Here is a 25,004-nt window from a genome sequence, read left to right as displayed (position 1 = left end):
CGGTACCACATTCTGCCTGTTGTCATCCTTACTCGCACCTACAGTCCATACCTTTTTTGCTTCACGGAGAGTTTAGTTGTAGCAGGGTGTTGCGTTCCCTCTTCATAGAGGCGTGCGTAACAAACTCAGGCACACGGAAGGACAGACAAACAGGCATCTCCCGGCTGTCACTCTATGAAAGTTACCTGTAATCGGGCTGTAGGCCTTGCCGATGTTGGTGATGACCCTGGAGTATACCAGTGTGGTTTCAGTATTGAATGGGCCTACAGATCCTGAATCAGTCAAACCAGCAGAGAAAGCTACCTTTGGTCTGTTTGTGAACACAGGAGGGGAAACACTGTCCCAGTTAGAGAGAATTCACTTTGTTCTGTCCTTTAGATGATGTACTCTACATTACCAAAAGTATGTGGAATATCTCAATCCAAAATCATGTGCATTAATATGGAGTTGGCCTCCCCATTTGCTGCCATAACAGCCTCCACTCTTCTGGGAAGGCTTTCCACTAGATGTTGGGACATTGCTTCCATTCAGCCACAAGAGCATTAGAGAGGTCGGGCACTGATGTTGGGCGATTATGCCTGGCTCATAGTCGGCGTTCCAATTCATCCAAAAGGTGTTCGATATGGTTGAGGTCCGGGCTCTGGGCAGGCCAGTCAAGTTATTCCACACCGATCTCGACAAACCATTTCTGTATGGACCTCGCTTTGTGCACGGGGGCATTGTCATGCTGAAACAGGAAAGGGCCTTCCCCAAACTGTTGCCACAAAGTTGAATGCACAGAATCGTCTAGAGTGTCATTGTATGCTGTAGTGTTAAGATTTTCCTTCACTGGAACTAAGGGGCCTAGCACGAACCATGAAAAACAGGCCCAGACTATCATTCCTCCCCCACCAAACTTGACAGTTGGCACTATGCACTCAGACAGGTAGCGTTCTCCTGGCATCCGCCAAAGCCAGATTTGGTTGTCGGACTGGCAGATGGTGAAACGTGATTCATCACTCCAGAGAATGTGTTTCCACTGCTCCAGAGTCCAATGGCAGCAAGCTTTACACCACCCCAGCCAACGCTTGGCATTGTGCAGGGTGGTCTTAGGCTTGTGTGCGGCTGCTGGGCCATGGAAACCCATTTCATAAAACTCCCGACCAACAGTTATTGTGCTGACGTTGCTTCCAGAGGCAGTTTGGAACTCAATAGTGAGTGTTGCAACCGAGGACAGACGATTTGTACATGCTAAGCGCTTCAGCACTGGGTGGTCCCGTTCTATGAGCTTGTGTGGCCTACCACTTTGCGGCTGAGCCGTTGTTGCTCCTAGGCGTTTCCACTTCACAATAACAGCCCTTAGAGTTGACCGGGGCATCTCTAGCAGCGCAGAAATTTGACGAACTGACTTGTTGGAAAGGTGGCATCCCATGACGGTGCCACGTTGAAAGTCACTGAGCTCTTCAGTAAGGCCATTCTACTGCCAATGTTTGTCTATGGAGATTGCATGGCTGTGTGCTCGATTTTATTCACTTGTCAGCAACTGGTGTGCCTGAAATAGCCGAATCCACTCATTTGAAAGGGTGTCCACATACTTGTTTTGATATGTAGTGTATATTAGAACAACAACAGAGAGACAGGCCTTAGACATCAACAATCATGTCAAACATAACTCCTCTCTCAATGACTGATTCTGGATCCTGAATGACTGTTAGTGAGGTGCACATTTGTTTTACTTGAAACCTCTCTTCAGCTCCATAGTAGTTTTAAAACTAATATCTCTGTCATCAGCTCCTCCACCTTACAGTCTGGCCTCCAGGGATAGAAGGATATTCAAATCATTGTATTTTTACATATTTATTTCCACATATAAAAAACAGAACAACATCCCTTCCTGTCATTGCCTGTGTTCTGTCTCTTCAGTTCCTGAACATCATTCCTAGTGGCGGTCAGCTCACTCTCACTGGCTCTCAGTCTGGCCTCCGGGGCTCGAATGATATCGGAATCATTTGTAATAATTGTATGTTGATGTATTTATTTGCACATACAGTACAAGACACAGAAACAACAACCATTTCTTACATACCCATGTCCTCTCCTTCCATTCCCTGAACCTTGTTCGTGGTGGTGATCAGCTCTCTCTCACTGGCTCTCAGTCTGGCCTCCAGGGTTAAGGACACACGTGACACCAGTTATCCAAAGATATCCATTTTTGTGGGGTATTTATTAGGATCCCTATTAGCCGCTGGAAAACCATGTCTCTCAGCTCCTTCATCTCAGTCCAGATGTCAGGGGTGGTGGTCTGTTCATTGGTCGTCTCTGTAGCTTTACGTGTCCCTGTTGAGTGATGTCACTCTCTCTGACCCCTCCACTCTCCTCCTGAGTCCATGCACTTGCAACACCAGGGTTGTCGGCTCAATTCCCAAGGGGGACCAGTACATAAAGAGTATTATATATACAGTGCCTTGCGAAAGTATTCGGCCCCCTTGAACTTTGCGACCTTTTGCCACATTTCAGGCTTCAAACATAAAGATATAAAACTGTATTTTTTTGTGAAGAATCAACAACAAGTGGGACACAATCATGAAGTGGAACGACATTTATTGGATATTTCAAACTTTTTTAACAAATCAAAAACTGAAAAATTGGGCGTGCAAAATTAAAAAGGTGGACATTTGCTGCGCATTGGTCCTCACCTTCTTCCACCAACAACGGCCGTGACAGTGTGTACATACCTGACTGTGTCCCCCTTCCTCAGCAGTATGTGTACCAAAGACAGGTCCCTCAATGGAGATGTGAGAACTATGACCAAGGACTTCCAGATAAGGTTCACCTTGCCACAGGTCTGCTCATGTCGTAGAAGACGGTGAGAAGTATGCAACTGTTGTTTAGTAAAATATCTCCGATACCGAACCAGAATTCTCACCTACACATAGCTTAATAAAAGTATTTACAATTGACTGTCAGGTTGTATACTATAAAATATAATATCCCCAAACAGCGTACTAAGTAAAGCTTTGTGTGTGTGTGTGTGTGTGTGTGGGCAAGGGCAGATCTGGAGTTCATATTTCCTCAGCCACACAGGATGTCCATAAAACATCTCACCAGGAGACCTCTCTCTGACGGGTCGGAGTCGGACCTCTGTGCTGACGGACAGGTGAAACATTCCATAGTCACAGGAAACAGTTATGACCGGGAACGCCACAGGAAAACCAGGAATAGCGACAGCCATGGACGGGTTTAAGACTCCGACTTCTCATTTGGCTCTGATACAGGCCCTCAGCTCAGAGAGGGCGGGTGTACACACACACACACACACACACACATCATAGGAACACAGCAGCCATAGATTCAGCTCTGATAAACATCACACTGCACCAGAGCCTCATTATCAGTTTAATATGATTCTAAATAATTCCAGATGATCTTATATGGTCAGAGTTAATAAAACATAATGTCACTGAAACAACCCTGACAGGTTCAGAGACAGGGAAGTCAAACCTCAATAGTTAATGTGTGTGTGTTCTGTGTCCCAGTAACCCAGAGTAAGCACGTAGACCTCAGCACCAGCAGATCGAGGCGGGGCTGTCGTGTGTGTGTGTGTGTGTGTATAGCTGCCCTCTCAGGCAGGGTCAATTGAAAACATCTGTAGACGGAAACATTTACACGGTTTAGCCTGGTGGGACTATATTCAAGGCTGTAAGTGTGTGTGTATGTTTAATACTATGGAATAAGCGCGACATGTTGCCGTATGGAAAATGACCTCACCCTATAGAGGTGAAGGGTCACACACACATGTATTACATATGAAACATGTCACCTCTCTTGATCACACAAACTGTTTTCAGACGACACAATACATCATGTAAACACAGCTGTCAGTTTTCCTCCAAGTCTCCAAATAGACAGTCTATACCAACCATATAGATCTACACCCCCATATACAGTAACCTACATACATCTAGATAACCTGCACATACTGTAGACCACCACCATATAACTCCCTTAAAGAGTACATGGACGCTCGATAGACACACAGGTTATGACAGGACAGTAGATATCAACATCTAAGACTTCCCTACCACTGATGACTCCATAGTAGCATGTCCTCTTACTCTTCCTGGATTAGCCCGTACGCGTGTGTCCTGCTGGGTCCAACAACAACACTGGTGAATGGTCAATACAAGCCTGCTACGGTTTATAGACGGCCCCTATAGCTGTGTTGCCCTTCACCACTACGACTGAGACAGAGCCTTCATTTAGGACCTAGCCATGGTAGCTGATGTTTTGGCAGAGAGGAGCTGTTCACAACTCAAGTTCAACTCAGTTCCACAGTCAGATTGTTCAGTCAGCTACAGGACCACCTGCAGGCTGACTGGTTCTCTGGCTGGTTTCTAAGGGCTGGTTGGTTGTTGAGAGTTGGTTGTTTGTCACGTTCTCCTTGATTGTCGAGGACTCGTTGATTGCTGAGAAATCATTGGCTGCTAAGGGTTTGATGGTTTCCTGGTGGCTTATCAAGGGCTGTCTGTTGGTTGGTTGGTTACCGGGTGGTTTGTAAGGATTGCCTGGTTGGATGTCAAGGGTTGGCTGGTTGCTTGGTTGTTTGTCAAGTTCTCGTTGTTTGGTGACGACTCATTGGCTGTTTGTCCGGTAGGTTGCTAGAGATTGGTTGGTTACCTTATTGGTTGTCGAGGGCTGGTTAGTTACCTGGTTGGTGGTCGAGGACTCATTAGTTGTTGAAAACACATTGGTTGTCTGGTTGGTTGACCTGTTGGTGGCTAAGGGTTGGCTAGTTGTCTGGTTGGTTGTTGATGAGTCATTGGTTGCTAAGGGTTTGAAAGATTCCCAGCTGGTTGTAAAGGGTTGGCTGGGGACCTGGTTAGTTGCTAAGGATTGGCTGGTTGCCTGGTTAGTTGTCGAGGGCTGGTGAGTCGCTAAGGGTTGGCTAGTTGCCTGGTTGGTGGTTGAGGACTCATTGGTTGCTAATGGTTGGCTGGTTGGTTGTCAAGGCTTGGCTGGTTGCTTGGTTGTTTGTCGGGGACTCGTTGATTGGTGAGGACTCAATGTTTGCTAAGGATTGACTGGGTGCCTGGTTGGTTGCTAGGGATTGACTGGTTGCCTGGTTGGTTGTCAATGGCTGGTTAGTTGTTAAGGGTTGGTTTGTTGCCTGGTTGGTTGATGAGGACACATTGGTTGTTGGGGACTCATTGGTTGCCTGGATGGTTTGTAGAGGTTGGCTGGTTGCCTGGTTGATTTCTAGGGGTTGGCTGGTTGCCTGGATGAGTGTTGAGGCCTAGCAAATCAACATTTTTGTCAATAAACTAATCTAAACTAGTTGGTTACCTGGTTGGTTGTAGAGGATCCAGTGGTTGCTAAGGTTTGGCTGCTTGTCTGGTTGTTTGTCGAGGACTTCTTGGTTTTTGAGGACTCGTAGGCTGCCTGGTTGGTTGCTAAGGGTTGGCTGTTTGCCTGGTTGCTTGATAGGGGTTGGCTAGTTGCCTGGTTGGCTGCTACAGGTTGGCTAGTTGCCTGGATGGTTGTCGAAGACTCACATGTTGCTAAGGGCTGGGTGGTTGTTAAGGGTTGGCTGTTTGCCTGGTTGGTTGCTAAGGGTTGACTAGTTGCCTGGTTGGTTGTTGAAGAGTCACAGGTTGCTAGGGGCTGAATGGTTGCTAAGGGCAGGTTACCTGTGGAGGGTTGGTTAGTTTCTAAGTGCCAGTTGTTATTATAGCAGATCAGAGGGGGAAAGATACAATGAGAGAAAGTAAAAAGCGGTTAACACACACACACACACAGATACACACCAGGCCAGTTGGGTGTGTAGGTCCTGTGTGAGCTGGTAACACTGAGCGTAGTAGCTACCCTGGGCTTCTACAAAGTCAGACAGACTTCTCAAATGGGCAGCCTGCAACAGACAGGGTAGAACGAGAGAGTGAGCAGGTGTCTGTGTTAATACTAGTCTATGTGAATGTGTGTGTGTGTGTGTGTGTGCGCGTGCGTGTTGGTACATACATGTGTAGTGTTGATTCCCTCCAGCAGTAGTCTGGTGATCTCTGACTGTCGGTCAAACACACACTGAGAGATCCTCAGCTCCATCTCTGCCTGAGAGACTTCCTGGGCCCACATCTGACAGCATTGGATAGAGATACATAGGATCAATCAATGAGAAGACATACAGGAACAGGACCAACCAATGAGAAAACTGCTGGTCCATTTTCATCATATCGTTCAGTTTTACTGGTTTCTGCTACCTGATGTTAAAACAAGTGTGTGGGAGTGTGCATGTGTATATGTGAGGACTGACCTTCAGCCATCTGACTCGTAGGAAGCTGAACATGTAGGAGACATGAGCTACATACTCCTCTCCTAATGGGTTAGCATTTAGACTCAGAGAGAGAGAGAGACAGACAGACAGAGAGAGAGAAAACATAGGGAGAGAATGAGAGAGGAGAGAGCGATGAGAATTGACTTTTGATGCTGTGCATAGTTGACACTCTTGGAAACCTAAGGCACACCTCTCCTGAGCCAACTACGTATAAACCCTTCGTTAAGTCTGAGAAGGTCCAATGGATAGCAACTGTCATCCAGTCTGACACATAGGACAAGCTCACGTTTAAATCGCATGAAAGCCCGTGAGGGCTATGGCAAAAACAGAGTTTTCTTTAAAAAATTAAATAAATAAATAAAACATGTAATGGAAAAATAATGTAACAGTGCACCAGGGGTACTTGCTACTGTGATTCCTGAGATGCAGAGCCTTTTGGAGTATTTTGAGATTCAAAAATTATAATTTGTTACATTGTTTGCTAGCTCAGCTGGTTAGCGAAGGGTCAATTCATGAGGTCAGCGGTAAGACGTCACCGATATGAGGTCAGCAGTATGTGGTCAGCAGTGTGAGGTCAGCTGTATGAAGTCAGCTGTATGAAGTCAGCAGTGTGAGGTCAACTGTATGAGATCAGCAGTATGTGGTGGGCAGTATGTGGTGGGCAGTATGTGGTCAGCAGTATGAGATCAGCAGTATGTGGTGGGCAGTATGTGATCAGCAGTATGTGGTCAGCAGTATGAGGTCAGCAGTATGTGGTCAGCAGTCAGCAGTATGAGGTCAGCAGTATGAGGTCAGCAGTATGTGGTCAGCAGTATGAGGTCAGCAGTGTGAGGTCAACTGTATGAGATCAGCAGTATGTGGTGGGCAGTATGAGATCAGCAGTATGTGGTGGGCAGTATGTGGTCAGCAGTCAGCAGTATGAGGTCAGCAGTATGAGGTCGGCGGTCAGCAGTATGAGGTCAGCAGTATGTGGTCAGTAGTATGTGGTCAGTAGTATGTGGTCAGCAGTATGTGGTCAGTAGTATGTGGTCAGTAGTATGTGGTCAGTAGTATGAGGTCAGCAGTATGTGGTCAGCAATATGTGGTCAGTAGTATGTGGTCAGTAGTATGAGGTCAGCAGTATGTGGTCAGCAATATGTGGTCAGTAGTATGTGGTCAGTAATATGTGGTCAGTAGTATGTGGTCAGTAGTATGAGGTCAGCAGTATGTGGTCAGCAATATGTGATCAGCAGTATGTGGTGGGCAGTATGTGGTCAGCAGTCAGCAGTATGAGGTCAGCAGTATAAGGTCAGCAGTATGTGGTCAGTAGTATGTGGTCAGTAGTATGTGGTCAGCAGTGTGAGGTCAGCAGTATGTGGTCAGCAATATGTGGTCAGTATTATGTGGTCAGCAGTATGTGGTCAGTAGTATGTGGTCAGCAGTATAAGGTCAGCAGTATGTGGTCAGTAGTATGAGGTCAGCAGTATGTATTCAGTAGTATGAGGTCAGCAGTATGTGGTCAGCAGTATGAGGTCAGCAGTATGAGGTCAGCAGTATGTGGTCAGCAGTATGTGGTCAGCAGTGTGTGGTCAGTAGTGTGTGGTCAGCAGTATGAGGTCAGCAGTATGTGGTCAGCAATATGTGATCAGCAGTATGTGGTGGGCAGTATGTGGTCAGCAGTCAGCAGTATGAGGTCAGCAGTATAAGGTCAGCAGTATGTGGTCAGTAGTATGTGGTCAGCAGTATGTGGTCAGCAGTGTGTGGTCAGCAGTATGTGGTCAGCAGTATGTGGTCAGCAGTATGTGGTCAGCAGTATGTGGTCAGCAGTATGTATTCAGTAGTATGAGGTCAGCAGTATGTGGTCAGCAGTATGAGGTCAGCAGTATGTGGTCAGCAGTATGAGGTCAGCAGTATGTGGTCAGTAGTATGTATTCAGTAGTATGAGGTCAGCAGTATGAGGTCAGCAGTATGAGGTCAGCAGTATGTATTCAGTAGTATGAGGTCCGCAGTATGAGGTCAGCAGTATGTATTCAGTAGTATGAGGTCAGCAGTATGTGGTCAGCAGTATGAGGTCAGTAGTATGAGGTCAGCAGTATGAGGTCAGCAGTATGTGGTCAGCAGTATGTATTCAGTAGTATGAGGTCAGCAGTATGTGGTCAGCAGTGTGTGGTCAGTAGTATGTGGTCAGCAGTATGTGGTCAGCAGTATGTGGTCAGCAGTATGTATTCAGTAGTATGAGGTCAGCAGTATGTGGTCAGCAGTATGAGGTCAGCAGTATGAGGTCAGCAGTATGAGGTCAGTAGTATGTGGTCAGCAGTATGTGGTCAGCAGTGTGTGGTCAGTAGTGTGTGGTCAGCAGTATGAGGTCAGCAGTATGTGGTCAGCAGTATGTGGTCAGCAGTATGAGGTCAGCAGTATGTGGTCAGTAGTATGTGGTCAGCAGTATGTGGTCAGCAGTATGTGGTCAGCAGTGTGTGGTCAGTAGTGTGTGGTCAGCAGTATGAGGTCAGCAGTATGTGGTCAGCAGTATGTATTCAGTAGTATGAGGTCAGCAGTATGAGGTCAGCAGTATGAGGTCAGCAGTATGTGGTCAGCAGTATGTGGTCAGCAGTGTGAGGTCAACTGTATGAGATCAGCAGTATGTGGTGGGCAGTATGTGGTGGGCGGTATGTGGTGGGCAGTATGTGGTGGGCAGTATGTGGTGGGCAGTATGTGGTCAGCAGTATGAGGTCAGCAGTGTGAGGTCAACTGTATGAGATCAGCAGTATGTGGTCAGCAGTATGTGGTCAGCAGTATGAAGTCAGCAGTATGAAGTCAGCAGTATGAATGAGGTCAGCAGTATGAATGAGGTCAGCAGTATGAATGAGGTCAGCAGTATGTGGTCAGCAGTATGAGGTCAGCAGTGTGAGGTCAACTGTATGAAGTCAGCTGTATGAAGTCAGCAGTGTGGTGGGCAGTATGTGGTCAGCAGTATGTGGTGGGCAGTATGTGGTCAGCAGTATGAATGAGGTCAGCAGTATGAATGAGGTCAGCAGTATGAATGAGGTCAGCAGTATGAATGAGGTCAGCAGTATGAGGTCAGCAGTATAAGGTCAGCAGTATGTCAGCTGTACAAGGTCACCAGTATGTCAGCTGTATAAGGTCAGCGGTATGTCTGCTGTATGAGGTCAGCGGTATGTCAGCTGTATGAGGTCAGCAGTATGTCAGCTGTACGAGGTCAGCAGTATGTCAGCTGTACGAGGTCAGCAGTATGTCAGCTGTACGAGGTCAGCAGTATGTCAGCTGTACGAGGTCAGCAGTAGGACCATGCCCCAGGAATACCTGACATGATGACTCCTTGCTGTCCCCAGTCCACCTGGCTGTGCTGCTGCTCCAGTTTCAACTGTTCTGCCTTATTATTATTCGACCATGCTGGTCATTTATGAACATTTGAACATCTTGGCCATGTTCTGTTATAATCTCCACCCGGCACAGCCAGAAGAGGACTGGCCACCCCACATAGCCTGGTTCCTCTCTAGGTTTCTTCCTAGGTTTTGGCCTTTCTAGGGAGTTTTTCCTAGCCACCGTGCTTCTACACCTGCATTGCTTGCTGTTTGGGGTTTTAGGCTGGGTTTCTGTACAGCACTTTGAGATATCAGCTGATGTACGAAGGGCTATATAAATAAATTTGATTTGATATGTCAGCAGTATGTCAGCTGTACGAGGTCAGCAGTATGTCAGCTGTACGAGGTCAGCAGTATGTCAGCTGTACGAGGTCAGCAGTATGTCAGCTGTACGAGGTCAGCAGTATGTCAGCTGTACGAGGTTAGCAGTATGTCAGCTGTATGAGGCCTCTCAGGGGCGCTCCAATCCAGACCCTTATACAACAAGTCCTCTAAACGTGCTCCTAAAAGGGTTCAGAGATCAGGGGCTAGAGGTTAAAATCCCTTCGCTTACACACAAAAAAAACACAAAAAAAACTAACCAGTAAAGTCTCAGTCTGTGAGATGATTTTGTCAGTCCAGGTCTTAGTGGACTCTGCTCTGTCCAGGAGACTCTCCAACCGGCTGTCCAACTCTGTCTTCTCAGCCTGCCCCAGAGCTTCCTCCGTATACGGAGGAGATACAACACGTCATCTATGTGTGTGTTGTAGATGCAGTTTCAAAGGATCACATGGAATCACATTTGAGGAATGGCTGCGCCGGAGACCGTCGCTGTCCACTGTCACGTGGTGCTGAACATGACGTTGTCCATATGAATGGTGCTGAATCTCCGATTGTTCACTTTATTTGTTTTTATTTATTTTACTAGGCAAGTCAGTTAAGAAAAAAAATCTTACTTAGAATGACAGTGGGTTAACTGCGTTGTTCAGCGGCAGAATGACAGATTTGTCAGCTCGGGGACTCGATCTAGCAACCTTTCGGTTACTAGTCCAACGCTCCAACCACTAGGCTACCTGCCGCACCAAATACACATCCGTCATCTCCGCTACTATGTAACTGAATCAGCTTGACATATAAATCGACCCTTGATTATCACTGAAGTTAAATTCAACATCTCCCTCACCTGAACTGCTCGGTTGATAAACGCGCCCGCGTCCACAGCGAGCCTCGTGATATCCATCTGGTCAAGGTCGGCCTCTCTCCTACGGCGCAACGAGCTTGGCTAGTTGTCTAGCAGCCGTGGACAGCTATAAAAAGACATCTCTTCTAAACGGATTACTGGCATGTGAAAAACTGAGACCGTAAACAACGACCATTCTCGAAAGACAGAGTATGACTAGCGGTGATGTATCCTGTCATAACATTTTCCACACAGAGGAGCTAAGAATATCCATCATATCAGCTCGCGTTGTTTGAATGAATGACAGCGGAATATGTTCATTCTGTTTACCTCTCCAGTAGCTCGTTTCTCTATTCGCGGTTTTAGGGGATTTTTGGTGACGCCAATGGGCTGCTGCAAAGGACATTTGTCGCGCTATGACGCGAAAGAAGAGTAGGTATCCCGTCAAATGTCAAACTCCCTCTGTCATGTGTGAGTGAATGCTTCATGTATATTTCTGTTCCTGTTTCAACTATCACCAGAGACTGACTGGCCCCTCAGTAATCTGAACAGGGTGATGAGATTAGACCACACACACACCAGCATTTCAGAATACTATTTTTTTTTTTTATTAATGGTTAATATGCAACTTCCCCATGAAAAACAATTACTCCAGACTTACAAAAACATGAAAAAGGAAAATCACTTAATGGATAACAGAACAAGAAAAGTATTGAATTTGTCGACAGTGTCTCAGAGAAGCCGTGTGTATCACAGGTAAGGTCCCCAGCCCAGGTACATCTGACACAGTAGTTTGTCGTCGGTAGCCTCCTCTATGAGGTAGTGGACGTGTCCCTCTATAGACAGAGGCAGACCCAACACCTTGTTACGACTCTTTATCACGCCCTGCAAACGCTGATCAATCTCACACACATGGGTCTTGGCCTGGGAGGGGAGAAAGGATGTGTTAGTTAATCCTTTCACATGTATTTAGAGATACTGTGTTTTATATGAACATTTATTTAGAGAGAGAGAGAGGGATAGAGTGTGTGTGTACCTTCTCGTTGACTATCTCGCCAGTCTCACTGGCCTGTGTCTTGGACAGTCCTTTAGGTTTACTCCACTCTACCAGAGGGTCATGGAGGAACGTCTTCAGTACACTGAAACAAAAACACACACACACTGACTACACCCCCCCTACCATTCGTCCTTTGAAGTCCCACTCACCTGGTGGGCTAGTTTGGCACATGTTGATCTCAGTAGCCTCTGGCAAGAGGGACAGCTTCATTGAAATCCCTGTGTTTATGTGTGTTTGTGTGTGTGTTATATATATATATATATATATATATATATATATATATATATATATATATATATATATATATATATGTGTGTGTGTACCTCATAAGTGGTTCTCTCTGGTCTCTCATCAGACGTAGCGTGACTTCACAGGCGGTTCTGAACAGCCCCTCTGTCCCCATGGGGCCCATTGCATGGACCATGTTCTGGGTCAGTCTGAACGGAACCACCTCCGGAACATCAAACGTCTCACCCTGAGAGAGTGAAGGGGGGAGAAAGAGAGGGAGAAGGGGTGGGATCGAGAGGCATGTATTGAATTTGGCCTCATGAACTTGTTGAGGTGCAAGCAAGTCCAAGCAACACACACCTTGTTGAAGAGGCAGTTGAAGTCGACGTGAACACACTCCCCGGTGAATGAGTCAAACAGGATGTTCTCTCCATGGCGGTCTCCAAGACCCAGGATGTAGCCCACCACGGACATCACCGCTGTGGAGCGACAGTAGGCTGACCTGCTGCTGTACCTACACACACACACCGACCAGACACACACAAACACGGTAAATTACCAGTAATTTATAGTGTATGTGTGTGTTGTAAAACCTGTGTGTGTGTGTACTGGGTCATACCATGTGGTGGGGTCAGGGAAGGTTCGGAGGAACCATTCATAGAAGACAGGGGGGTGTCTGGCACACAGGATGTCCTTATGGATTTTCAGCTTCTCCTCAAACGGTGCAGTCTTAGGAAGAATGAACTTCTTCAACTCTTTACCTGACATCAGGATACCTACACACACATACACACACACACGTAAGTGAGTTTTATTGAGTGTGTGGTCAGTGTGTGTACCTCTCTCCTAGTAGAGTGTGGTCAGTGGGTGTACCTCTCTCCTAGTAGAGTGGTCAGTGGGTGTACCTCTCTCCTAGTAGAGTGTGGTCAGTGGGTGTACCTCTCTCCTAGTAGAGTGTGGTCAGTGGGTGTACCTCTCTCCTAGTAGAGTGTGGTCAGTGGGTGTACCTCTCTCCTAGTAGAGTGTGGTCAGTGGGTGTACCTCTCTCCTAGTAGAGTGTGGTCAGTGGGTGTACCTCTCTCCTAGTAGAGTGTGGTCAGTGGGTGTACCTCTCTCCTAGGAGAGTGTGGTCAGTGGGTGTACCTCTCTCCTTGTAGATTGTGGTCAGTGGGTGTACCTCTCTCCTTGTAGATTGTGGTCAGTGGGTGTACCTCTCTCCTAGTAGAGTGGTCAGTGGGTGTACCTCTCTCCTAGTAGAGTGTGGTCAGTGTGTGTACCTCTCTCCTAGTAGAGTGTGGTCAGTGGGTGTACCTCTCTCCTAGTAGAGTGTGGTCAGTGGGTGTACCTCTCTCCTAGTAGAGTGTGGTCAGTGGGTGTACCTCTCTCCTAGTAGTGTGGTCAGTGGGTGTACCTCTCTCCTAGTAGTGTGGTCAGTGTGTGTACCTCTCTCCTAGGAGAGTGTGGTCAGTGGGTGTACCTCTCTCCTAGTAGAGTGGTCAGTGGGTGTACCTCTCTCCTTGTAGAGTGTGGTCAGTGGGTGTACCTCTCCTAGTAGAGTGTGGTCAGTGGGTGTACCTCTCTCCTAGTAGTGTGTGGTCAGTGGGTGTACCTCTCTCCTAGTAGAGTGTGGTCAGTGGGTGTACCTCTCTCCTAGTAGAGTGGTCAGTGGGTGTACCTCTCTCCTTGTAGAGTGTGGTCAGTGGGTGTACCTCTCCTAGTAGAGTGTGGTCAGTGGGTGTACCTCTCTCCTAGTAGAGTGGTCAGTGGGTGTACCTCTCTCCTAGTAGAGTGTGGTCAGTGGGTGTACCTCTCTCCTAGTAGAGTGTGGTCAGTGGGTGTACCTCTCTCCTAGTAGAGTGTGGTCAGTGGGTGTACCTCTCTCCTAGTAGAGTGTGGTCAGTGGGTGTACCTCTCTCCTTGTAGAGTGTGGTCAGTGGGTGTACCTCTCCTAGTAGAGTGTGGTCAGTGGGTGTACCTCTCTCCTAGTAGAGTGTGGTCAGTGGGTGTACCTCTCTCCTTGTAGAGTGTGGTCAGTGGGTGTACCTCTCTCCTAGTAGAGTGGTCAGTGGGTGTACCTCTCTCCTAGTAGAGTGTGGTCAGTGGGTGTACCTCTCTCCTTGTAGAGTGTGGTCAGTGGGTGTACCTCTCTCCTAGTAGAGTGTGGTCAGTGGGTGTACCTCTCTCCTAGTAGAGTGTGGTCAGTGGGTGTACCTCTCTCCTAGTAGAGTGTGGTCAGTGGGTGTACCTCTCTCCTAGTAGAGTGTGGTCAGTGGGTGTACCTCTCTCCTAGTAGAGTGTGGTCAGTGGGTGTACCTCTCTCCTAGTAGAGTGTGGTCAGTGGGTGTACCTCTCTCCTAGTAGAGTGTGGTCAGTGTGTGTACCTCTCTCCTAGTAGAGTGTGGTCAGTGGGTGTACCTCTCCTAGTAGAGTGGTCAGTGGGTGTACCTCTCTCCTAGTAGAGTGTGGTCAGTGGGTGTACCTCTCTCCTAGTAGAGTGTGGTCAGTGGGTGTACCTCTCTCCTAGTAGAGTGTGGTCAGTGGGTGTACCTCTCTCCTTGTAGAGTGTGGTCAGTGGGTGTACCTCTCTCCTAGTAGAGTGTGGTCAGTGGGTGTACCTCTCTCCTTGTAGAGTGTGGTCAGTGGGTGTACCTCTCTCCTAGTAGAGTGTGGTCAGTGGGTGTACCTCTCTCCTAGTAGTGTGGTCAGTGGGTGTACCTCTCCTAGTAGAGTGTGGTCAGTGGGTGTACCTCTCTCCTAGTAGTGTGGTCAGTGGGTGTACCTCTCTCCTTGTAGTGTGGTCAGTGGGTGTACCTCTCTCCTAGTAGAGTGTGGTCAGTGGGTGTACCTCTCTCCTAGTAGAGTGTGGTCAGTGGGTGTACCTCTCTCCTAGTAGTGTGGTCAGTGGGTGTACCTCTCCTAGTAGAGTGTGGTCAGTGGGTGTACCTCTCTCCTAGTAGTGTGGTCAGTGGGTGTACCTCTCTCCTTGTAGTGTGGTCAGTGGGTGTACCTCTCTCCTAGTAGAGTTTGGTCAGTGGGTGTACCTCTCTCCTAGTAGAGTGTGGTCAGTGGGTGTACCTCTCTCCTTGTAGTGTGGTCAGTGGGTGTACCTCTCTCCTAGTAGGGTGTGGTCAGTGGGTGTACCTCTCTCCTTGTAGAGTGTGGTCAGTGGGTGTACCTCTCCTAGTAGAGTGTGGTCAGTGGGTGTACCTCTCTCCTAGTAGAGTGTGGTCAGTGGGTGTACCTCTCTCCTTGTAGAGTGTGGTCAGTGGGTGTACCTCTCTCCTAGTAGAGTGGTCAGTGGGTGTACCTCTCTCCTAGTAGAGTGTGGTCAGTGGGTGTACCTCTCTCCTTGTAGAGTGTGGTCAGTGGGTGTACCTCTCTCCTAGTAGAGTGTGGTCAGTGGGTGTACCTCTCTCCTAGTAGAGTGTGGTCAGTGGGTGTACCTCTCTCCTAGTAGAGTGTGGTCAGTGGGTGTACCTCTCTCCTAGTAGAGTGTGGTCAGTGGGTGTACCTCTCTCCTAGTAGAGTGTGGTCAGTGGGTGTACCTCTCTCCTAGTAGAGTGTGGTCAGTGGGTGTACCTCTCTCCTAGTAGAGTGTGGTCAGTGGGTGTACCTCTCTCCTAGTAGAGTGTGGTCAGTGGGTGTACCTCTCTCCTAGTAGAGTGTGGTCAGTGGGTGTACCTCTCTCCTAGTAGAGTGTGGTCAGTGGGTGTACCTCTCCTAGTAGAGTGTGGTCAGTGTGTGTACCTCTCTCCTAGTAGAGTGTGGTCAGTGTGTGTACCTCTCCTAGTAGAGTGGTCAGTGGGTGTACCTCTCTCCTAGTAGAGTGTGGTCAGTGGGTGTACCTCTCTCCTAGTAGAGTGTGGTCAGTGGGTGTACCTCTCTCCTAGTAGAGTGTGGTCAGTGGGTGTACCTCTCTCCTAGTAGAGTGTGGTCAGTGGGTGTACCTCTCTCCTTGTAGAGTGTGGTCAGTGGGTGTACCTCTCTCCTAGTAGAGTGTGGTCAGTGGGTGTACCTCTCTCCTTGTAGAGTGTGGTCAGTGGGTGTACCTCTCTCCTAGTAGAGTGTGGTCAGTGGGTGTACCTCTCTCCTAGTAGTGTGGTCAGTGGGTGTACCTCTCCTAGTAGAGTGTGGTCAGTGGGTGTACCTCTCTCCTAGTAGTGTGGTCAGTGGGTGTACCTCTCTCCTTGTAGTGTGGTCAGTGGGTGTACCTCTCTCCTAGTAGAGTGTGGTCAGTGGGTGTACCTCTCTCCTAGTAGAGTGTGGTCAGTGGGTGTACCTCTCTCCTAGTAGTGTGGTCAGTGGGTGTACCTCTCCTAGTAGAGTGTGGTCAGTGGGTGTACCTCTCTCCTAGTAGTGTGGTCAGTGGGTGTACCTCTCTCCTTGTAGTGTGGTCAGTGGGTGTACCTCTCTCCTAGTAGAGTTTGGTCAGTGGGTGTACCTCTCTCCTAGTAGAGTGTGGTCAGTGGGTGTACCTCTCTCCTTGTAGTGTGGTCAGTGGGTGTACCTCTCTCCTAGTAGGGTGTGGTCAGTGGGTGTACCTCTCTCCTAGTAGTGTGGTCAGTGGGTGTACCTCTCTCCTAGTAGAGTGTGGTCAGTGGGTGTACCTCTCTCCTAGTAGAGTGTGGTCAGTGGGTGTACCTCTCTCCTAGTAGAGTGTGGTCAGTGGGTGTACCTCTCTCCTTGTAGAGTGTGGTCAGTGGGTGTACCTCTCTCCTAGTAGAGTGTGGTCAGTGGGTGTACCTCTCTCCTTGTAGAGTGAGGTCAGTGTGTGTACCTCTCTCCTTGTAGAGTGTGGTCAGTGTGTGTACCTCTCTCCTTGTAGAGTGTGGTCAGTGGGTGTACCTCTCCTAGTAGAGTGTGGTCAGTGGGTGTACCTCTCTCCTTGTAGAGTGTGGTCAGTGGGTGTACCTCTCTCCTAGTAGAGTGTGGTCAGTGGGTGTACCTCTCTCCTAGTAGAGTGTGGTCAGTGGGTGTACCTCTCTCCTAGTAGAGTGTGGTCAGTGGGTGTACCTCTCTCCTAGTAGAGTGTGGTCAGTGGGTGTACCTCTCTCCTTGTAGAGTGTGGTCAGTGGGTGTACCTCTCTCCTAGTAGAGTGTGGTCAGTGGGTGTACCTCTCTCCTAGTAGAGTGTGGTCAGTGGGTGTACCTCTCTCCTAGTAGAGTGTGGTCAGTGGGTGTACCTCTCTCCTCGTAGAGTGTGGTCAGTGGGTGTACCTCTCTCCTTGTAGAGTGTGGTCAGTGGGTGTACCTCTCTCCTAGTAGTGTGGTCAGTGGGTGTACCTCTCTCCTAGTAGAGTGTGGTCAGTGGGTGTACCTCTCTCCTAGTAGAGTGTGGTCAGTGGGTGTACCTCTCTCCTTGTAGAGTGTGGTCAGTGGGTGTACCTCTCTCCTAGTAGTGTGGTCAGTGGGTGTACCTCTCTCCTAGTAGAGTGTGGTCAGTGGGTGTACCTCTCTCCTTGTAGAGTGTGGTCAGTGGGTGTACCTCTCTCCTAGTAGAGTGTGGTCAGTGGGTGTACCTCTCTCCTTGTAGAGTGTGGTCAGTGGGTGTACCTCTCTCCTTGTAGATTGTGGTCAGTGGGTGTACCTCTCTCCTAGTAGAGTGTGGTCAGTGGGTGTACCTCTCTCCTTGTAGAGTGTGGTCAGTGGGTGTACCTCTCTCCTAGTAGAGTGTGGTCAGTGGGTGTACCTCTCCTAGTAGAGTGTGGTCAGTGGGTGTACCTCTCTCCTAGTAGAGTGGTCAGTGGGTGTACCTCTCTCCTAGTAGAGTGTGGTCAGTGGGTGTACCTCTCTCCTAGTAGAGTGTGGTCAGTGGGTGTACCTCTCCTAGTAGAGTGTGGTCAGTGGGTGTACCTCTCTCCTTGTAGAGTGTGGTCAGTGGGTGTACCTCTCTCCTAGTAGAGTGTGGTCAGTGGGTGTACCTCTCTCCTTGTAGAGTGTGGTCAGTGTGTGTACCTCTCCTAGTAGAGTGTGGTCAGTGGGTGTACCTCTCTCCTAGTAGAGTGTGGTCAGTGGGTGTACCTCTCTCCTAGTAGAGTGGTCAGTGGGTGTACCTCTCCTAGTAGAGTGTGGTCAGTGGGTGTACCTCTCCTTGTAGAGTGTGGTCAGTGGGTGTACCTCTCTCCTAGTAGAGTGTGGTCAGTGGGTGTACCTCTCCTAGTAGAGTGGTCAGTGGGTGTACCTCTCCTAGTAGAGTGGTCAGTGGGTGTACCTCTCTCCTTGTAGAGTATGGTCAGTGGGTGTACCTCTCTCCTAGTAGAGTGTGGTCAGTGTGTGTACCTCTCTCCTTGTAGAGTTTGTTCAGAATGTGTCGGAGACCTCCAGTGTTGTTGACCCACTCGATGATGCCACACTCCTCATTCAGTGGGATCACACCATATGTACGGATATGGAGCTCCCTCCTCCTGGACTCTGCATCCTTACGCAGGCACTACACACACACACACACACACATAGTCTGAAGTGTTCTGATATCGCTGGGCTACAGCAGTCTGTTGTTGTACAGATGCCAGTTGGAGAAGTGACAGTTTAAACACCTTGTTGATGAGGCAGTTGAACTCCATGAGACGACAGTCTTTCCGGAGGTCATCTTTAGGTTTACACATCACAGTGTAGCTCCTCCCATCACTTCCCTTCAGGCCAATCTTCTTGGGCTTCTGGAGGGAGGCTAGGATCTCCACCTACACACACATTATTGTGAGACACACACACACACACACACACACACCATGTGGCACGACACAGACACACAGGAAGACATACTACCCCCCCCCCCCCCCACACAGATACACGCACCATGTGACACGCACCACGTGACACGACGCACACAGAAAGACAAACTACCCCCCCAAACACACACACTCACAGTATCTTCAAAGCCGTCGAGGTAGGCCCAGTGTCCGGGGAATGCGTCGTGGTGCAGTGTGTTTGCAGGGCCAGTAGAGGGCAGTGTGGGGATGAGGACAGACTGCAGAGGGATCAGGATCTGGCTGAACGATGGCTCCTCCACTAGGCGCTTCAACTGCTTGAAATGGACCCCCATACTGAGAGTACTACTGTTACCATCCACCTGGAATACAGAGAGAGAGAAATGGACCCCATACTGAGAGTACTACTGTTACCATCCACCTGGAATACAGAGAGAAAGAAATGGACCCCATACTGAGAGTACTACTGTTACCATCAACCTGGAATACAGAGAGAGAGAAATGGACCCCATACTGAGAGTACTACTGTTACCATCCACCTGGAATACAGAGAGAGAGAAATGGACCCCATACTGAGAGTACTACTGTTACCATCAACCTGGAATACAGAGAGAGAAATGGACCCCATACTGAGAGTACTACTGTTACCATCAACCTGGAATACAGAGAGATAAATGGACCCCATACTGAGAGTACTACTGTTACCATCCACCTGGAATACAGAGAGAGAGAAATGGACCCCATACTGAGAGTACTACTGTTACCATCCACCTGGAATACAGAGAGAGAGAAATGGACCCCATACTGAGAGTACTACTGTTACCATCCACCTGGAATACAGAGAGAGAGAAATGGACCCCATACTGAGAGTACTGTTACCATCCACCTGGAATACAGAGAGAGAGAAATGGACCCCATACTGAGAGTACTGTTACCATCCACCTGGAATACAGAGAGAGAAATGGACCCCATACTGAGAGTACTACTGTTACCATCCACCTGGAATACAGAGAGAGAGAAATGGACCCCATACTGAGAGTACTACTGTTACCATCAACCTGGAATACAGAGAGAGAGAAATGGACCCCATACTGAGAGTACTGTTACCATCCACCTGGAATACAGAGAGAGAAATGGACCCCATACTGAGAGTACTGTTACCATCCACCTGGAATACAGAGAGAGAAATGGACCCCATACTGAGAGTACTACTGTTACCATACACCTGGAATACAGAGAGAGAGAAATGGACCCCATACTGAGAGTACTACTGTTACCATCCACCTGGAATACAGAGAGAGAGAAATGGACCCCATACTGAGAGTACTACTGTTACCATCAACCTGGAATACAGAGAGAGAGAAATGGACCCCATACTGAGAGTACTGTTACCATCCACCTGGAATACAGAGAGAGAGAAATGGACCCCATACCGAGAGTACTGTTACCATCCACCTGGAATACAGAGAGAGAGAAATGGACCCCATACTGAGAGTACTGTTACCATCCACCTGGAATACAGAGAGAGAAATGGACCCCATACTGAGAGTACTGTTACCATCCACCTGGAATACAGAGAGAGAGAAATGGACCCCATACTGAGAGTACTACTGTTACCATCCACCTGGAATACAGAGAGAGAGAAATGGACCCCATACTGAGAGTACTACTGTTACCATCCACCTGGAATACAGAGAGAGAGAAATGGACCCCATACTGAGAGTACTACTGTTACCATCAACCTGGAATACAGAGAGAGAGAAATGGACCCCATACTGAGAGTACTGTTACCATCCACCTGGAATACAGAGAGAGAGAAATGGACCCCATACCGAGAGTACTGTTACCATCCACCTGGAATACAGAGAGAGAGAAATGGACCCCATACTGAGAGTACTACTGTTACCATCCACCTGGAATACAGAGAGAGAGAAATGGACCCCATACTGAGAGTACTGTTACCATCCACCTGGAATACAGAGAGAGAGAAATGGACCCCATACTGAGAGTACTACTGTTACCATCCACCTGGAATACAGAGAGAGAGAAATGGACCCCATACTGAGAGTACTGTTACCATCCACCTGGAATACAGAGAGAGAGAAATGGACCCCATACTGAGAGTACTGTTACCATCCACCTGGAATACAGAGAGAGAGAAATGGACCCCATACTGAGAGTACTACTGTTACCATCCACCTGGAATACAGAGAGAGAGAAATGGACCCCATACCGAGACTACTACTGTTACCATCCACCTGGAATACAGAGAGAGAGAAATGGACCCCATACTGAGAGTACTACTGTTACCATCCACCTGGAATACAGAGAGAGAGAGAAATGGACCCCATACTGAGAGTACTGTTACCATCCACATGGAATACAGAGAGAGAGAAATGGACCCCATACTGAGAGTACTGTTACCATCCACCTGGAATATAGAGAGAAATGGACCCCATACTGAGACTACTACTGTTACCATCCACCTGGAATACAGAGAGAGAGAAATGGACCCCATACTGAGAGTACTACTGTTACCATCAACCTGGAATACAGAGAGAGAGAAATGGACCCCATACTGAGAGTAATGTTACCATCCACCTGGAATACAGAGAGAGAGAAATGGACCCCATACCGAGAGTACTGTTACCATCCACCTGGAATACAGAGAGAGAGAAATGGACCCCATACTGAGAGTACTGTTACCATCCACCTGGAATACAGAGAGAGAGAAATGGACCCCATACTGAGAGTACTACTGTTACCATCAACCTGGAATACAGAGAGAGAGAAATGGACCCCATACTGAGAGTACTACTGTTACCATCCACCTGGAATACAGAGAGAGAGAAATGGACCCCATACTGAGAGTACTACTGTTACCATCCACCTGGAATACAGAGAGAGAGAAATGGACCCCATACTGAGAGTACTACTGTTACCATCCACCTGGAATACAGAGAGAGAGAAATGGACCCCATACTGAGAGTACTGTTACCATCCACCTGGAATACAGAGAGAGAGAAATGGACCCCATACTGAGAGTACTACTGTTACCATCCACCTGGAATACAGAGAGAGAGAAATGGACCCCATACTGAGAGTACTGTTACCATCCACATGGAATACAGAGAGAGAGAAATGGACCCCATACTGAGAGTACTGTTACCATCCACCTGGAATATAGAGAGAAATGGACCCCATACTGAGACTACTACTGTTACCATCCACCTGGAATACAGAGAGAGAGAAATGGACCCCATACTGAGACTACTACTGTTACCATCCACCTGGAATACAGAGAGAGAGAAATGGACCCCATACTGAGAGTACTGTTACCATCCACCTGGAATACAGAGAGAGAGAAATGGACCCCATACTGAGAGTACTGTTACCATCCACCTGGAATACAGAGAGAGAGAAATGGACCCCATACTGAGAGTACTGTTACCATCCACCTGGAATACAGAGAGAGAGAAATGGACCCCATACTGAGAGTACTACTGTTACCATCCACCTGGAATACAGAGAGAGAGAAATGGACCCCATACCGAGACTACTACTGTTACCATCCACCTGGAATACAGAGAGAGAGAAATGGACCCCATACTGAGAGTACTACTGTTACCATCCACCTGGAATACAGAGAGAGAGAGAAATGGACCCCATACTGAGAGTACTGTTACCATCCACATGGAATACAGAGAGAGAGAAATGGACCCCATACTGAGAGTACTGTTACCATCCACCTGGAATATAGAGAGAAATGGACCCCATACTGAGACTACTACTGTTACCATCCACCTGGAATACAGAGAGAGAGAAATGGACCCCATACTGAGAGTACTACTGTTACCATCAACCTGGAATACAGAGAGAGAGAAATGGACCCCATACTGAGAGTAATGTTACCATCCACCTGGAATACAGAGAGAGAGAAATGGACCCCATACCGAGAGTACTGTTACCATCCACCTGGAATACAGAGAGAGAGAAATGGACCCCATACTGAGAGTACTGTTACCATCCACCTGGAATACAGAGAGAGATAAATGGACCCCATACTGAGAGTACTACTGTTACCATCAACCTGGAATACAGAGAGAGAGAAATGGACCCCATACTGAGAGTACTACTGTTACCATCCACCTGGAATACAGAGAGAGAGAAATGGACCCCATACTGAGAGTACTACTGTTACCATCCACCTGGAATACAGAGAGAGAGAAATGGACCCCATACTGAGAGTACTGTTACCATCCACCTGGAATACAGAGAGAGAGAAATGGACCCCATACTGAGAGTACTACTGTTACCATCCACCTGGAATACAGAGAGAGAGAAATGGACCCCATACTGAGAGTACTGTTACCATCCACCTGGAATACAGAGAGAGAGAAATGGACCCCATACTGAGAGTACTGTTACCATCCACCTGGAATACAGAGAGAGAGAAATGGACCCCATACTGAGAGTACTACTGTTACCATCCACCTGGAATACAGAGAGAGAGAAATGGACCCCATACCGAGACTACTACTGTTACCATCCACCTGGAATACAGAGAGAGAGAAATGGACCCCATACTGAGAGTACTACTGTTACCATCCACCTGGAATACAGAGAGAGAGAGAAATGGACCCCATACTGAGAGTACTGTTACCATCCACATGGAATACAGAGAGAGAGAAATGGACCCCATACTGAGAGTACTGTTACCATCCACCTGGAATATAGAGAGAAATGGACCCCATACTGAGACTACTACTGTTACCATCCACCTGGAATACAGAGAGAGAGAAATGGACCCCATACTGAGAGTACTACTGTTACCATCAACCTGGAATACAGAGAGAGAGAAATGGACCCCATACTGAGAGTAATGTTACCATCCACCTGGAATACAGAGAGAGAGAAATGGACCCCATACCGAGAGTACTGTTACCATCCACCTGGAATACAGAGAGAGAGAAATGGACCCCATACTGAGAGTACTGTTACCATCCACCTGGAATACAGAGAGAGAGAAATGGACCCCATACTGAGAGTACTACTGTTACCATCAACCTGGAATACAGAGAGAGAGAAATGGACCCCATACTGAGAGTACTACTGTTACCATCCACCTGGAATACAGAGAGAGAGAAATGGACCCCATACTGAGAGTACTACTGTTACCATCCACCTGGAATACAGAGAGAGAGAAATGGACCCCATACTGAGAGTACTACTGTTACCATCCACCTGGAATACAGAGAGAGAGAAATGGACCCCATACTGAGAGTACTGTTACCATCCACCTGGAATACAGAGAGAGAGAAATGGACCCCATACTGAGAGTACTACTGTTACCATCCACCTGGAATACAGAGAGAGAGAAATGGACCCCATACTGAGAGTACTGTTACCATCCACATGGAATACAGAGAGAGAGAAATGGACCCCATACTGAGAGTACTGTTACCATCCACCTGGAATATAGAGAGAAATGGACCCCATACTGAGACTACTACTGTTACCATCCACCTGGAATACAGAGAGAGAGAAATGGACCCCATACTGAGACTACTACTGTTACCATCCACCTGGAATACAGAGAGAGAGAAATGGACCCCATACCGAGAGTACTGTTACCATCCACCTGGAATACAGAGAGAGAGAGAAATGGACCCCATACTGAGAGTACTGTTACCATCCACCTGGAATACAGAGAGAGAGAAATGGACCCCATACTGAGAGTACTACTGTTACCATCAACCTGGAATACAGAGAGAGAGAAATGGACCCCATACTGAGAGTACTGTTACCATCCACCTGGAATACAGAGAGAGAAATGGACCCCATACTGAGAGTACTGTTACCATCCACCTGGAATACAGAGAGAGAGAAATGGACCCCATACTGAGAGTACTGTTACCATCCACCTGGAATACAGAGAGAGAGAAATGGACCCCATACTGAGAGTACTGTTACCATCCACCTGGAATACAGAGAGAGAGAAATGGACCCCATACTGAGAGTACTACTGTTACCATCAACCTGGAATACAGAGAGAGAGAAATGGACCCCGTACTGAGAGTACTACTGTTACCATCAACCTGGAATACAGAGAGAGAAATGGACCCCATACTGAGAGTACTGTTACCATCCCCCTGGAATACAGAGAGAGAGAAATGGACCCCATACT

General features: G+C 47.9%; 2 protein-coding genes across 3 annotated transcripts in view; both read right to left on the bottom strand.

Annotated features, from left to right (window-relative positions):
- Positions 1–3,368: 3,368 nt before the first annotated feature.
- LOC110495694 (endophilin-B1-like) lies at positions 3,369–10,991 on the bottom strand. Its single transcript, XM_090206635.1, has 6 exons — positions 10,829–10,991; positions 10,737–10,745; positions 10,224–10,367; positions 6,284–6,508; positions 5,992–6,105; positions 3,369–5,884 (listed from the first exon to the last, which is right to left on the bottom strand). The coding sequence occupies exons 1-6, from the start codon at positions 10,883–10,885 to the stop codon at positions 5,705–5,707; spliced, it is 729 nt and encodes a 242-aa protein (XP_090062761.1). The 5' UTR covers positions 10,886–10,991; the 3' UTR covers positions 3,369–5,704.
- Positions 10,992–11,409: 418 nt separating this feature from the next.
- Positions 11,410–25,004, bottom strand: part of atr (ATR checkpoint kinase) — a 41,740-nt gene continuing 28,145 nt past the window's right edge. For both annotated transcript variants that reach the window (XM_036952110.2, XM_036952112.2), the window contains 8 exons: positions 18,976–19,179; positions 18,647–18,790; positions 18,390–18,540; positions 12,730–12,886; positions 12,471–12,624; positions 12,206–12,357; positions 11,862–11,964; positions 11,410–11,749 (listed from right to left, as the gene is read on the bottom strand). In XM_036952110.2, coding sequence (XP_036808005.2) covers positions 11,576–11,749; positions 11,862–11,964; positions 12,206–12,357; positions 12,471–12,624; positions 12,730–12,886; positions 18,390–18,540; positions 18,647–18,790; positions 18,976–19,179 — 1,239 coding nt within the window. In that variant the 3' untranslated portion in view covers positions 11,410–11,575. The remainder of the gene's footprint in view (positions 11,750–11,861; positions 11,965–12,205; positions 12,358–12,470; positions 12,625–12,729; positions 12,887–18,389; positions 18,541–18,646; positions 18,791–18,975; positions 19,180–25,004) is intronic.

The sequence above is a fragment of the Oncorhynchus mykiss genome, chromosome 18 (genome assembly GCF_057628025.1).
Source record: "Oncorhynchus mykiss isolate SJ-2025 chromosome 18, ASM5762802v1, whole genome shotgun sequence".
Classification (NCBI taxonomy): Eukaryota; Metazoa; Chordata; class Actinopteri; order Salmoniformes; family Salmonidae; genus Oncorhynchus; species Oncorhynchus mykiss.
This window is presented reverse-complemented; position numbering and strand designations above follow the sequence as displayed.

Bases quoted from the DNA above. Each gene is read 5' to 3' on its own strand.
- LOC110495694 (XM_090206635.1), bottom strand. From the start codon at position 10,885: ATGGATATCACGAGGCTCGCTGTGGACGCGGGCGCGTTTATCAACCGA. The intron at 6,106-6,283 runs GTCAGTCCTCAC...CAATGCTGTCAG, and splicing joins TACGAGTCAGATGGCTGAAG to ATGTGGGCCCAGGAAGTCTC. The intron at 5,885-5,991 runs GTATGTACCAAC...TGTCTGTTGCAG, and splicing joins AGGGAATCAACACTACACAT to GCTGCCCATTTGAGAAGTCT.